Below are 15,222 nucleotides of genomic sequence, written 5' to 3' on the forward strand. Positions count from 1 at the left end.
CAAGCGATATATCATACATGTGAAATTATAAAAAATATATTTCCATATTAGCCTTATTTTTTAAAAGCAAGAAAAATAAAGTGAAAAAATCGTATTTCCATTTGCACTCAGAGTTCATCAGTTCTCTCTCTGGAGGTGGATAGCATTTCTTGATCTTGAGGCCTTTGAACTCCTGTCTTGTCCTGGATCTCCATCTTGATGAGAATGGCCAAGTCTTTCACAGCAGATCATCATTACAGCATTGCCGTCACTGTGCATGATGAATGATCTCTTGGTTCTTCTCACTTCACTTTGCATCAGTTCATAAGGGGTCTTGCCATGTTTTTCTGAAAAAAAAAACACCCCTTTGTCATTTCTCATAGCACAATAGGACTCATCACAATCATATACCCCATCTTGCTCAGCCATTCCCCACATGGTGGGTGCTGCCTGGATTTCCAATTCTTTGCCACCACAAAAAGAGCTGCTAGAAATATATTTGTCCATATAGGTCCATTTCCTTTTTCTTGGAGCTGTTTGCCATACAGACCTAGTAGTGGTACTGCTGGGTCAATGGGTGTGCGGGGCTTTATAGCTCTTTGGGCATGGTTCCAGATTGTTCTCCAGAATGGATGAGGCTCGGTTTATCACAGCCCACGTCCCAGTTGTTAACCGGAATCTGATGATTATCTCTGTGTTCTGTTGCAAGATTGTTTTGACTCCTCTCTTTTCTTGTTGGCAGGGAGGGTATTACTATGTTCCTTTTGGCTGGTACTGTGCAGCAGACACCGAAGTTTGGGGCGTGTTTAACAATTCACCCTTGTAGGGTGAGTTGTGCTTGGGAGATGCTGGGGACTAGGTGTCGAGTGGCTGGGAGTAGAGCGTTAAGGAACATCTCTCGGGTGGACCTGAGAGCCCGAGTGCTCGTATGGGCTTCCTAGAAGTAAGGAACTGTGGATGCCATCCTTAGGAAGGAGCATTGGAGAGCTAAGGTCACGGGTGGGGTGGGGGGATGCAGGAAAGACTTTTTGGCACCGGGAGAGAAAGCGGGGCTCTCCGCTTCTCTTAGGAAAGTGAATCTTTCAGGGCGGGGGAGGGGGAGTATAGGACCCTGAAGGGGCAGAGCCTGCGCGTGGAGAGGCCTCTGGGCAGCGGGGGGTTTGTCCGGGACCTTTCACGTGGTGTCCGGAGGAGGCACTGGGCAACGGGCTCGGCCCGGCAAGCCCCGGCAGCTCCGCAGAAGGGAGGCAGAGTGGCCGCCGCAGAATCTCCGCGGGCTCCAGAGAGGAGGAAGGAAGGGCTGGGGGTGCCGGCGCCCCCGCCCCGCGTGGGGAGCCGGGGCGGCCGCTGTCGGGGGCCGGGATGCCAGTTGTGCCCCGCCGGCTCCGGGACGGGACGGGGCGGGGTCGCGGCCCCTGCGCCCCGTGCCGGGGGCGCCCCCTCCCCAAGTTCCTGAGCCGCGGGCCGGGCCGGGACGGGCACGCGTCCCGGCGGGGGCGCCCTTGGGTACTTAAGAGCGGGGCCCGGCTCAGTCGGCGTGTGCGGGCGGCGGCGGGGGCGGAGAGGAGGAGGAGGAGGAGGGGCATGGAGCAGCCGCAGCCCCGCTGATCCGCCGGAGAGTGAGCAGCCGGCCGCACGGTGAGCTCGGGGCACCCGGGGAGGCTCCGGCCGCTGCCTGCGGGGCGCGCCGCGCCATCTTCAGCCTCCCGCCGCGGTCCCGCGGCCCCCTCCGCACTGACCCCTCCTCCCTTTCTTCCTCGCGCCCTCCCCTCCCTCCTCCGCGAGCCCCGTTTTGTGAATGAATGAATGAATGGTGAATGAATGGATGGATGGATGGGAGAGGGTGGCGGCGCCGGGGCGCGGGCTGGCTGGAGTGCGCCCCACCCGCCGAACCCCCTGCCGTCGCCTCCCCCCGTGCGGAGCTGGGCCGGGGGCCGGCGGCTGCACGTGGGGCCCGCGGCCGAGTGCGCGGGGCGCACCTGTCCGCCCCGCCCCGCGCCGCGCCCGCGGAAAGTTTGCTGGGGGCCGGTCGGGACGCAGAGCTCCGGGGACCGTGCCGGGCGCGGGGCTCCGAGGAGAGACGGGGAGCTTGCTGCCTTTGGCATGGGGGGGGGGGGGGGGGGGGGGGTGGAGCGGCGGGCTGCAGCGGTTTGTGCTGGGCCATCGTGTGGCTGGAACGGCCAGGGCTGCCCCAATGCCAGGGGCCGGGCAGTGCCAGGACTGCAGTCTGGAGAGCTCTGGAGCCCGAAATGCAAGGAGGGAAAAAGTAGTTCCCACCCCACCCCCGACCCCCCATGTGCTTCCCCCTGTCCTTTGACGAAGGGGGTCGTTTGGGAGCTGGGAGCACCGGGTAGTGGGGGTGGGGGTGCAGCTATGCGGGGCTTGCCGCCTAACTCTTGGCAGGCATGAAGCCTGGTCACTGTGTCCTAGCCCGGGCGGGGAAGGCCTTTGGGGAGGAAGGGATTTTATGAGACCTTAAAGGTGGTGCCTTTGTTTGCATTTTACCACTTGGGAAAGGGATGTGGGGGTTTAAGGAACTCGTTTTTTGTTTCTCTTTTATTGACCTTTTTCTTTGTCCGTGCTCCCGCCCCCTAGGGTGGTCAAAGGGTTGTCCAGCATGGATTCTTACCAGGGTGGGTTGGAACATTTAAAAAGAAGTCCTCTCCCACCCCATGAATTCTCTCAACCCCCTTCTCCCCCAACTGCACCGCAAAATTTGTGCCCCAGCTTAATGCCCAAGAAGATTCCTGGGGGTGACAATGCAGTGACCAAGCTAGATGAGGAGCAGGCTGCTTTATGTGTCCTTTCGGGCCACACTCTGAAAGGGTAGGACTTTGGCACTTGCATTCAGGCATTGTGCTAGCCCGTTAGACATTTTATAGCTGTGGTTCATTGGTGTGTGGGGTGAGTTTCCTTGCTGCAGATAAGACCTGGTGAGACCCCTTGCCAGGCAGAGGGAGGAAGAAGGCATAGAAAGTCTTAGGGGGGTGGACAGAGTCCTTACTTTCTTGTACGGATTTGGAGTAGAGGGAAAAGTATAGTGAAGTCTCACATGCCCCTTAACAAGTATGTAAGAAGCCTATGTGTTCTCAATATTCTTAGATGAAGCTATTTCTTGAAAGATGAAAATGGATGGGGGGAGGGGGAGTGGAGGAAGAGACACAGGAGAGACGAGAATGTGTGTCTTGCCTTTTCTAGAAGTGGCTGGAGGGGGGCTCCTTGGGTAAGTAGCCTATGGGCTGCCCATGGATTCACTGAGTCTGGTGACTAGGGCAAATAGCTTCTGTGGCTATTTCTTCTACCGAATATGATGAGCTGAGAATTTCCCAGGAGAGGAATCAGATTGGGATGAAATACAAGTTAGAAATGGGCTGGGGGTTGGTCTGTTTGCTGCTTGGTGGCCTCCACATAATGGGGAGGGGGGTACATATCTCCAGGTCAGAAGCTCCTTAAATAGGGAGCAGTGAGCTGAGCTGAGAAGCTGGCCTGGCTCACAATGAAGTGGGAATGGGACCTGAGTGGAGCCATGAGGGGCTCCTCTGTGGATGCCTGGATGCAGCAGGCTGGAAGTTAGGGGCACTTTAGTTTACAGGAAACTCTCCAGGAGAGAGATAGCGACTGGCAAGAATGTGACCAGCAGAGGGCTGGCACCAGGCCTGCCAGCCAGGCTCTCCCTCTCGCTGCAGTGGTGTCGGCACTGCTGTGTCCTTGTAGTTCCCCTGCCTGACTTCCTTCTGGGCTTTACACACAGCTCACCTTCTCCCTGCCCTCAGCATCCATTTCCTCCTCCCCTCCCTTGGACTGTTTTCCTGTTTACTTTCCCTGCCTTGCCTCAGCCCCCTTCTCAGGAAAAGGAAGGGTGAAAGGGCACAGGGAAACTTTCCCTCTCAATTTAAATTTTTGTCCTTTGTTACTTTACCCTTATGTGTTTCTCTTCCCCCCCCCCACTCATTTGCCAGTTTGCTCCCTGCCACATCCCAGGTGCCCTAAACCAAGAGCTGTCCTTTCTGCCCATCATTCTGTCCTATGAAGCTGGATGTGAGACATGGAGTCAGGTATTCTCTCCCTTCCTCTGTGGATTATCTCCAGTTTAGCTCTTCTGTAGCCTGTTTGTCCATAGTTGTTGGCACGTTGTCTCCTCTAGACCGTGAGCTCCTGGAGGGGGACAGGGACCTTCTTTTGCCTGTTTCTGTGTCCCAGAGCTTAGCACAGTGCCAGGCACATAGTAGGGACTCGGTAATTATTGCCTGGGACGTAGCATTTCACTCTTCTCCTGGCCCGTCATCCTTCCCACCCTGCCCCCTACCAGTGGAGAGGCTCATTCTTCACTTCCTCCCACCTCCAGTCCATTTGGTCCATCTCTGAGTGAGCTGGACATCTGGAGCAAAGCAGTCACCTGAAGAAGGCCTTGTGCTGTTCACTGGCTCTTCTCAGCCTCCCCCAGCCTGCCAAGGACACCCATTTTTGACACACCTGTGTCATGTTAAGTATCTAGCGTCAGGGCCAGGACCCTTCCACCTTCCTAGCTTGGAGTTTCCAGCTGGATGCCCTGGGGCACCGCAGGGTCCTTAATTAATTCCACTCAGACACCTCGATGTCTGCTGGACATCACGGTTGGTGCTCACAAGGTGGTTTTCCACAACCAGTCCACGCAGTATTTACCCACTGCCCACTCTGATGAAGGAATGTTTGCTGCCTTTCCTCTTTTTTCAGACCTCTCCTCCATCTGTATGGACAATGGTTATCAGTTCTGTTTCTTAAAGTAATAGTACGTAACACAGATATCCATGAAAGGAAGGCTCTTTACCAAGTTTGAAGGTGAAGAGAGGGCTCATCTTTTTATTTTTCATCTTGCCCTCAACTACTATTTAACAAAAGCGCCCCCCCGTAGCTCCTTTTATAGGTTGCCCTGCCCTATCCACCTTTTGCAAGAGGCTTTTCCTCTCCACCCCCCCTGCCCCCGCTATATATCTGCCCAGAGCCAGTTAGCTGCTTGTTGTCAACATCTTTAGCGTGAGTTCTTCCAGGACAAGGGTTTTTGTATCCCCAGAGCTCAGCACACTGTCTTGGCACACCGTGAGTACTTAATGCTTGTCATGGCCTGGCGGGGCCACACTTGTAATTCCTGCTGCCGGAGAGGCCAAGGCTAGTGGAATGTTTAAGCTTCAGTGCACTAAGCCATCAGGTGGCCACACTAAGTCTGGCACCAATATGGTGAGCCCTTGGGAGTGGGGGCCACCAGGCTGCTTAAGGAATGGTGAACCTACATGATTGGAAACAGAGCAGGGCAAAGCTCCCATGCCCATCAGTCCTGGAATCTGGCCTGTGAGTGGCCATTGCACTTCTAGTCTGTGGTAGATGCAGTCTTTAAAAAAATGTTGACTGACTTTTACCCTGCCTTTGTCTTTGGACAGATGCCAGTCCACCTGAGCACAGCACTGCGTGTCGTGGGCACCAGCCTCTTTGCCCTGGCTGTCCTAGGGGGAATCCTGGCTGCATATGTGACTGGCTACCAGTTCATCCACACAGAGAAACACTACCTCTCCTTTGGCCTGTATGGAGCCATCCTGGGCCTGCACCTCCTCATTCAGAGCCTTTTTGCCTTCTTGGAGCACAGGCGCATGCGTCGAGGAGGGCGGCCCCTGAAGCTGGCCCCCTCTGTTGCTTTGTGCATTGCCGCCTATCAGGAGGACCCAGATTACCTGCGCAAGTGCCTCCGGTCTGCCCAGCGCATCTCCTTCCCCAACCTGAAGGTGGTGATGGTGGTGGATGGCAACAGGCAGGAGGATGCTTACATGCTGGACATCTTCCATGAGGTGCTGGGCTCTGAACAGACAGGATGCTACATCTGGCAGAGTAACTTCCATGACATGGGAGAGGGCGAGTCAGAGGACAGCCTGAAGGAGGGCATGGGCCGTGTCCATGAGGCGGTTCGAGGCAGCACCTTCTCCTGCATCATGCAGAAATGGGGTGGCAAACGGGAGGTGATGTACACAGCCTTCAAAGCCCTCGGCGACTCTGTGGATTACATCCAGGTATATGAGCATTCAGGAAGCAAAACCTGAAAGCCAGTTTGGGTGATCGGGGGGAGGGGAGTCAGAAAGGGGGACAGGGAAACCCGGAGGACCAAGCCCATCGGCTGACAACAGATGAAGGATGGAAGGGGACGGGGAACAAGCATTTATATAGCACGTACTACATGCCAGGCATTGTGCTGAGAGCATTACAGGTATTATCTCATTTGGTTCTTACAACCCTGAGAATTAGATGCTATTACTGTCCTCATTTTAAAGTTGAGGAAACTGAGGCAGAAAGGTTCAGTGATTTCCCCAGGGGCACTCATCTTCCTGACTCCAAGCCCAACGCTTTATCAGCCACACCACCTAGCTGCCTCAGGATCCAACCCTTAACCAAATTATGAATTCTATCAACCACAACCGTCCTCAATACACCATCAACTAACATCCACTTTAACCCCTGCCATTCTGAGCCTCCGGTCAATGTGTGAATCAGAATTTGAACCCAGGTCTTTCTGACTCTAGGCCCAGTGCTCTATCCCTGTGCCACCTAGTGGCCTGGCCAGAGGATCACTGAAGTTAGAGCTGGAGTTTAGGCAATATCTAGGCCAACTCCCTCACAGTAGAGGTTAGGTGACTTCCATGGGTCTGGCACACAGTAGGAACCTAGTAAGTGCCAATAAATTGCAAGGACAGGATTTAAATCCACATCCTCTGACACCACCATTCTTCCCCCATTATCTGTTGTCCTGTCTGTAAGGTCTCCCCACCTCAAGGAAACCTTTGCTCAGGTGCCCAAATTGTCCCATTCCCAGCTAGTAATGGGTAAAGAACAGTGGGAAAATGTCTAATGTTTCCCCATTAAATGGGGTAAATACCCCTTCTTCACCTTTAAGGAGCTAGAAGCTGAGGAGTTCTCGAGACCAATCTGGAAGTCATCTTCGTGTCCTGGCTCCTTTGGTGGATTCTCTATTTCCTGATTCAAGGTTTTACTAATTCAGAGTTTTAGATAATGCAAATATCCACTAAAGGAAGGATTTCTCAAGGATCCTTTAGTCTCTATAAACTAATTACTTAAGTTATACCATCTAAGATCTGTGAGGGCAGAGACCCTGTCATCTGGCAGAGTGCTTGCCACATAGTGGCTACTTAGGAAATATTTGCTAATGAATTACTCCTAAGTCTCCAGTTTCTCTGTTCATGCATTTCAGAGAGGGAAGCTGAGTTTGGAAAAAGTTCACATTTTGTAGTTTATCATGGGGCCCTTTATCAAATTGCCCCCCCCTTTTTTTTGCTCAGGAATCCAGAATTTCAAATAGGACAGTTTTGCTCTGGTGGAAAGTTTCTTTAGGAGTACATGTTGGTCCATGTTGTTCTTGCCCACAAAAGCCACTCCCTCCTTTGAGGCCTACAATTCCCAAAGAAAACTTGCTTCCTGTGTGTTTTGCTGGGTCACCGGGTAGCTGTGTACCAGGTGCTTGTTTTCTTTCCTTTTTATTGCTGTGGGATAATTGCCTAAAGGCGGAATCAGCAAAGGATGCATGATTCGGATGAGTTGTGGATGTGATGTATATTGGTAGGACTTGAAACAGGTGCATCCTTCTTCCTGACCCAAGATTTCAATTCATGCCCCTTCCCAGAGGGGGAGAAAACCTCACTACGACTTCTAAACAGTCCAGTCCAGAGAAGCTGCTTCTTGCCTTGGCGTCCTTAGGCCTCCAGAAAGGAAGGAGTCCCTTTAGGAAAGTGGACAGGAGGAACAGAGAGGGAAATTATTTGAAGTTGAAGAATAAGGAAAAACATAGGAAGGAGTGAATTCTTCTGGGTAAGGTATCCTTAGAGTCCAGGGAGGATTCTGGGAAACTCTTCTTGGTTTGGGAGCTTCCCTTGGAACTGATGTTGTCATTCCATTTATGGTTGACCTAGACTCCTTTCATTCTGACTAAACTATAGATGAATAGTAGCTCCAGCAACCCACTTCGCTATTTTGTGCCTTGCTGGTGTCTCCACTGCAGGCTGAACAGAGAAGAAAAAGAGTATACCCTAGTCATTTATGCTTCTGGACAGGGCACTGGCCCTGAAATCAGGAAGATCCGAGTTCAAATACGTCTCAGACGCTTACTAGTCGTGTGACCTTGTGCAAGTCACTTCTTTTGGTTTGCCTCGATGTCCTCATCTGTAAAATGTAGATAATAACGGCACCTACTTCCCAGTGTTGTACGTAGATCATATGAGATAATAATTGTGAAGTGCTTAGCACGGTGCCTGGCACATAACAGACACAATATAAATGTTAGCTAATATCATTATTGAAGTTTTAGTGATCGGCAGAAGTGAAATTTTTAAAATTTATCTCTAGGCATTTTTTCAATTTTGGGAGGAATGACTTGAAATATGAAGCATGTCAGTGAACTATTCTTACCCACCTTGCTTTCTTATTTCAAACTGAGTAGGCTACATGTGCCATTGTTTCTGTAGAGACTGAGTTTGAGGTCAGCAACTGGATTGTTGACTGAGCTAGAATGAGATTTTTGGTCATCCTGAGAATAGGGACCCAGTGGAAGTTGAGAGGTGGCAGAAGGGGCAGATCAATACTCGGTTTTATTGAGAACCTAAGTGTGGAGGGTAAAGGTCTTATACTCTGACCCCACATACAACATTGGCTTTTTAGGAAGCTATATGACCAGATCACTTCATCCCTACTTAACCTGGGCCTTGGTTTCCTCATTGTGAAATGAACTGGATTAGTTGGCCATTGACAGGTCTTCTCCAAACCTAGGGGTCCTTTCTGTCTGGTTTACAGATGAATACCTTCATGTCTTATCTCTCCCATCAGAATGTGAGCTCCTTGAGAGAGGGACTCTGCTTTTCTGTTTATAGCCCCAGTGCCGAGAGAATGCTTACAATGCTAGTTACAATTTAATAAATGCTTTTCCTTCATTCTTAGGTTAGAATAATGCTTGCTCAGTTTAACTTCTCGAGATGAAGTCTGTGTGTTTGAGCCACAGGCATGGTTTAGAAATAACAAGAGAAGGCTATGGCAGCCTACCTTCAAGTGGCCCTGGCTTATTCCCCAATCACCATGATAAGAAGCAGAACCCAAGAATAAAAGGCAAAGGAGTATGTGTAGTAAATGTAATCTTCAGAGCTTGGTCTCATCAGCGTCAGATTATTCCCTTGAGTATAGATTACACAGCTACATTTTACTTTTTCTGGAAAAACCTATAAAGCCATCAGACCAGCCTCACGGCTCCAAGGACTTCTGCAGCTCAGCCTGAGAGCTTTTGCCTCCTTCAGCAGTTCTTTTTTTTCCTTCAGTTTTTAAAACATTTTTATTTAAAGTTTTGAGTTCCAAGTTGTATCCTTCCTTCCCCTCCCTGAGATAGGAGGCAATCAGATACAGGTTATACATGCTTCAGCAGTTCTTAATTCCTTTGAAGCTCTAAGCCTCACCCTGCATGCAGATGCTCTAGTTTGGGAATTGACTTCGCTAGCTACAACCTCTTTTATTCTGCTCCAGGTTGCTCTACCCTCTTGTGATTGGGTTTATCTGAATTGCTAAACTTACTGGGCTTTCCTTTTAACCTCCTGGTGTACAAATGTTGGATTCTGAATGGAGACGATATGACAGGGACAGTTTCCTTGGAGGTCTGAGAAGTTGACTGGGCAGAGCAGCCACTGTTTGTCACAGGACTTGTTCCTGGATATCTCCCCCAAATAAGTAAAATTTTGGATACATAGGGGCTCTATTACAAGAGCTAAAACTAGCTCTCATGCTGGGTGTTTTTCCCTCATCTTCAAGCCTTCCATCCAGTAGCCTTGGAGAGGGCTTCTCATTAGAGGCTAGGTATCCCTCTCATTCTCGGCCTGTTTAGTGTGAAACCTAGAACCCAAACCCTACCATTCTTCTCTTGCCACCCCACTCCTTACGTTTGGCTTAGATCCCTTTGCTCCTGGCATCAGGTAAATCGTTTGAAAAAAGACATTGCCAATGAGGCCAGGAGCTTTCCCTTAAACTATCTTCCTCACTTAAGTACAAAATGGTACAGCAGGGAGGGTGGGGGAATGTTGCAAGAGGGACTTCTTGGGGTCTGGGGATCTGAGCCTAAGAGGTACTGACTCTGTGTGCTTATTCCTTAGGTGTGTGACTCAGACACAGTGCTGGATCCAGCATGTACTGTGGAGATGCTTCGAGTTCTGGAGGAGGATCCCCAAGTGGGTGGAGTCGGGGGAGATGTCCAAGTAAGACATATTTATGGATTTCCCAGGGGTGCCCTGTTGGCATATTTATTTTTAATTTGATGTGGATAGAGTAAAGCACTGGGCTTGGGGTGAGAAGAATGTAGTTCTCCCCCTTCACGTGGCTAACTTGGGTAGCTTTGGAGAGATGAAAATGAGATTTAAGGGCTGTGGATATAAAAGACTGAGATTCCAGTGGGAAAATTTAGACCACTTGACAATCATGTCTTCTAGGAGAACATCGGTGGTTATTTTTTAAGATAGGAATCTCTCATCCTTGAGCAACTCTTCAAAAAACTTGAGACATTCCCTTTTGGGGACTAAAGAACTCTAAGGGATCCACCATTCAGTTAATGACACTCGGGGGTCCAGATTCTCTTCTAAGAGGTACTACTTGTAGAGAAAAGCCAAGAGAAGCTTCCTGAGCAGGACAGTAGTGGTCCCTCAGTCAATGAGCATTTATCAAGCACCTATCACAGGCCAAAAACTGTACTTAAGTGTTGGGAGTTAATGAAAGACAAAAGACAATCCTTGCTCACTAGGAGCTCATTGTCTAATAGGGGAGGCAATACGTAAACTACTATGTAATATACAGTGTGTAGGATGAATGGGTGGTGATCCAATAGAGGGAAGGCACTAGCATTAAGGGTGATCAGGAAAGGCTTCCCGTAGAAAGTTGGAACTTGAAGGAAGCCAGGGAAGTAAGACAGCAGAGATGAGGAGGGAGGTCTTTTTAGGCACAAGGAACAGTCTATTCTTTCTTCTCCAGTCTGTTACAGTACCATTCACTATCTCCTCCTAACATTACGGTGCTGGCTTTTACCATTTGATAATGAAATTACAAAGTTTGAAGTTAGTAAAGAGAATGGCAAACCACAGTGTGGAGTTGGAACTGGGTGCCTAGGAAATGAGGCTTGGGCTTGATTATTTCCTGCCACCCTCCAATTTTCCTTAACTCGCCAGCACACAACTGGAAGCTGGAAATTTTCCTTAGGAACCAGAGTCGTCCTTTGGCAACGTTGCATTTATTCCCTATGCTCTTCTATGTGGCAAAAAGACCTGGAGACGCTTTGGATTAGAAAACCCACGAATTCCAGAAGGATCCAGATGCTTTTGTTTGTTGCCTCTAATTGGCAGAGAAATGGAGAGTGTGTTGAAGCTAACAAGAGTTCTCTCATTCCTTTTTAGATCCTTAACAAATATGACTCCTGGATCTCCTTCTTGAGTAGTGTGCGGTACTGGATGGCCTTTAATGTGGAAAGGGCCTGCCAGTCCTATTTTGGGTGTGTTCAGTGCATAAGTGGGCCCTTGGGCATGTACCGGAACACCCTTCTTCAGCAGTTCCTAGAAGACTGGTACCACCAGAAATTTCTGGGCAGCAAGTGTAGCTTTGGGGATGACCGGCACCTTACCAATCGAGTTTTGAGCCTTGGCTACCAGACTAAGTACACCGCACGCTCAAAGTGCCTCACAGAGACCCCTACCAAGTACCTCCGTTGGCTCAACCAACAGACCCGATGGAGCAAGTCTTACTTCCGGGAGTGGCTCTACAATTCCCTGTGGTTCCATAAGCACCACCTCTGGATGACCTACGAGTCTGTGGTGACAGGTTTCTTTCCCTTCTTTCTTATTGCTACTGTCATCCAGTTGTTCTATCGGGGCCGTGTCTGGAACATCCTCCTCTTCTTGCTAACAGTACAGCTTGTGGGCATCATTAAGGCCACTTATGCTTGCTTCCTTCGGGGCAATGCAGAAATGATATTCATGTCCCTTTACTCACTCCTTTATATGTCCAGCCTTCTGCCAGCCAAGATCTTTGCCATTGCCACCATCAACAAGTCTGGGTGGGGCACTTCAGGCCGAAAAACTATAGTTGTGAACTTCATTGGCCTCATCCCTGTGTCCATTTGGGTAGCAGTCCTTTTGGGAGGGTTGGCCTACACAGCTTATTGCCAGGACCTTTTCAGTGAAACAGAGCTGGCCTTCCTAGTATCTGGGGCCATCTTATATGCCTGCTATTGGGTAGCACTGCTTATGCTGTATTTGGCCATCATTGCCCGACGTTGTGGAAGAAAGCCTGAGCAATACAGCTTGGCATTTGCTGAGGTGTGACCAGCAAGGGCAGCTCTTTGAGCAATGCGGGAAAAGTGCAATGGGCCAGGGAGGGAGGGGTAAACTTGACTCCTACCAGTTTGAGGAAAGGAAATGGGGCGGGTGGGGCGGGCGGGAGGGAGTGCTGTGTCCTTGTTTTCTTAACTGTTGTCCAAAGGACAAGTTTCAGTGCAAAGGAGTTTGACCTGCAGTGTGGCCTGGAGCACCCATCCCATTACACAGACCATGGATTCAACTGAAACCATCACTAGATTCCTTGGACACTGAGGCTCTTGGCCACGTTTCTAGGCTTCCTGCTTCTGCATGCTGACAACGGACTCTGGAGATTTGTTTCCTGTTCCTGAGGCCCAGGAGTAATCCAGAGCAAAGTGTGCTATGCACATTTGAGGACGGCCTCCATTTAGTGGCAGCTTTTTGGTGAGTGAGCTAGCTCAGCCTGAAAGGAAACCAGTCATGGGTGAATGAAGAGCTGTGTCAGCTCCAACTACACTTCCAATCACCAGATCTGTAAGGTTGTCCTGAGGATGTAGGCTGGCTTCTGGGCATCAGGGAACAGGGTCTGAGGATGGTGCTTTAGTTTGAAGACCTTTCTTTGTTCCTGAATACCCAGGCAGTGAACCAAACCAGCAGGAAACCAGTAGCAGTTAAAGGTGAATTTATACCAGGGAAAAGGGGTTAGGTACGCAAGTAAATCACCTGTGGTTTTTAATATGCTACAGGCCATAGTGAATCTTAGGAATGTGATGGATGCAATTTTTAAGTTGGAGTTCAGGATTAGGGCTGGTCCAACTTTAGTCTTCTTGTATAGATCTGGCCCATTGTTGTTGCTTTTTGATGTCAAGGTCATTGCTAGCTCTTATTAGCTGGTCTGTTTTGGCTAGTAACCAAACCAACCTGGAAAGGAACAGGATTTAGGCACCTCAGTTCCTTTTACTCAAGCCCTGAGATGAATTTCGAGACTATGACAACTTCCATTCTTTGCTTTTTCCAAGTGCAAAAACTTCGGAAATTGTAACACAATTATTTAAAGCTTAGGATTTCTGAAGTCTTCTAGGTCCATGGGGATCACAGCTTTCTTACTGAACCACTTCTCTCTCCTTTAGCACTGTTGCCAGTGCTCTCAAATGGCAGGTGTCTACCCAAGACAGGTAGTTAACTCTTTGGGGTGACTAGGGACAAGTTGGTGTTTATGAAGCTGCTTAAACTTGAATTTCAGGTTGACTCCAACAAGCTGTTGCTTATTATATGAACTCCAGCCTCTTTCCCGCCACAATCTGCTGTCTAGACTCTACAGTCGACTATAGTTTATAGGTGCAATTCTTGTCTCTCATGCTCCTAATAGTGGGTTTCTCCATCCTATTCCCCCAGGCTTTTTTTTTTTTCAGCTAAGTTTCAAAATTTAAGCTTTATGTTTGCTTTGCATATTTCTAGGTAACACAAAACTGGGAAATGGGGTGTTTCCTGTTCCTAAGGTTCTTGTTTCATCTCTTGCTACACCCTCATTGGCTAAATCACCACGGGTTTAGTTGTCTATTCTCAATTCTTGGGTTTAACACAGATGTTTAACTCCTCTCTGGCTTGAGTATCCATGTTTAGCAAGACTGTGGTAGTGTTGCTGACCTAACTCTTCACTACTGAGCCAGTACTAACAATTGAAAGGCCAATGATTAGGAAAAAGGGAATGAAATGTGCTCCAAATGGCAAGTGGGTCAACTTACGGTGCTTTTCTTTTCAAATGAGTTTGTGTCTTCTGGGTGCTGCCAGCAATCACTGCATCATAGACCCTATACTTCCTGGCAGGCACAGCTAACATCAGGCCAGACCATCAAAGGTGAGGAAGAGGCCAGAGACAATGGCTCTAGTTCCTTCTGAGCCAAATAATGGAAGAAATCCAGTGCAAGGTTCAGACTTAACTAAGGGCTTACTTTTCTCAGTTTTACTTAAAGATGGTTAAGGAAGGAATAGGTCTTTCCTAGCTTTCTACCATCAGAGTTCCTCTAATCCTGCTACTGTTACCAGATTCCCAGACAGAAAAGGAGCAGAGGCAGATAAGTAGGCTCACAACTTTCAACCTCGACTGGTTTTTATAAGTTATTTTTTATATTTTCTGTAAAACACACAAAACCAAACATCTTCAGCTTTATCCCTATTTCATGCAAGGGAAGAGACTTTATATTAATGAAAACATTTGGTTTTTCTCTCAAATCCCATTTTAATGAGGAATTTAGAGTTTTTCTGATCTTTTGTATTTACTTATTTCTACAGTGATTTGTAAATGTATTTATTTTTTACCTGCATTTTTTTCACTTTTCAGAAAGGTCCAAATTTTTATACTACAATGTATTTGTCAAATAAAAAAAAAATTTGCACACAAGAACACAGCATTCTTGTTTCTGAGGCTCTCATCCCCCTTGTTATTCAATGTAAAAACTTAGGTGTCTACCAGGAAGCCCCAAACTTGGAAACTGAGATAAGACTACAAAACACAGGTATGCCAGGTAACATACATTCAGTATATCACACAGCATGACTGTGATCTCTTACAAAGCTGTTTCCCAAGTGTAAAAGGTTCACTGTGCTTGATACCATTTGAGTCTTTAAGTGAACAAGAACTAAAATTTAACTTCCATCTCTCTGGTTTATTTGCCATCCAACCACTTTCCCAGATAATTTCCAACAGAAACTCAGTCAATTTAACTGACAAAACTGTCAAAGGTGATTGTGCATCTAGCCCAGGACAATATTAAAGATGTTATATACAAGTGGGACCTAAATCAGGTTGTAATTTGGGTCAAAATCCTTGATGAATTAACAGGCAGATGAGTAAGAAAGCTCCAGCTGCGAACACAAACTTAAGTTTTCTTATTCCTGTAGC

The 15,222-nt window shown here is 48.5% G+C and overlaps 1 protein-coding gene across 1 annotated transcript; it reads left to right on the plus strand.

Moving 5' to 3' along the window:
• Positions 1-5,393: 5,393 nt before the first annotated feature.
• On the plus strand, positions 5,394-12,347 carry HAS3 (hyaluronan synthase 3). Its single transcript, XM_036751664.1, has 3 exons — positions 5,394-6,014; positions 10,137-10,238; positions 11,424-12,347. The coding sequence occupies exons 1-3, from the start codon at positions 5,394-5,396 to the stop codon at positions 12,345-12,347; spliced, it is 1,647 nt and encodes a 548-aa protein (XP_036607559.1).
• Positions 12,348-15,222: the final 2,875 nt, after the last annotated feature.

The sequence above is a fragment of the Trichosurus vulpecula genome, chromosome 3, assembly GCF_011100635.1.
Source record: "Trichosurus vulpecula isolate mTriVul1 chromosome 3, mTriVul1.pri, whole genome shotgun sequence".
In the NCBI taxonomy this organism is placed as follows: Eukaryota; Metazoa; Chordata; class Mammalia; order Diprotodontia; family Phalangeridae; genus Trichosurus; species Trichosurus vulpecula.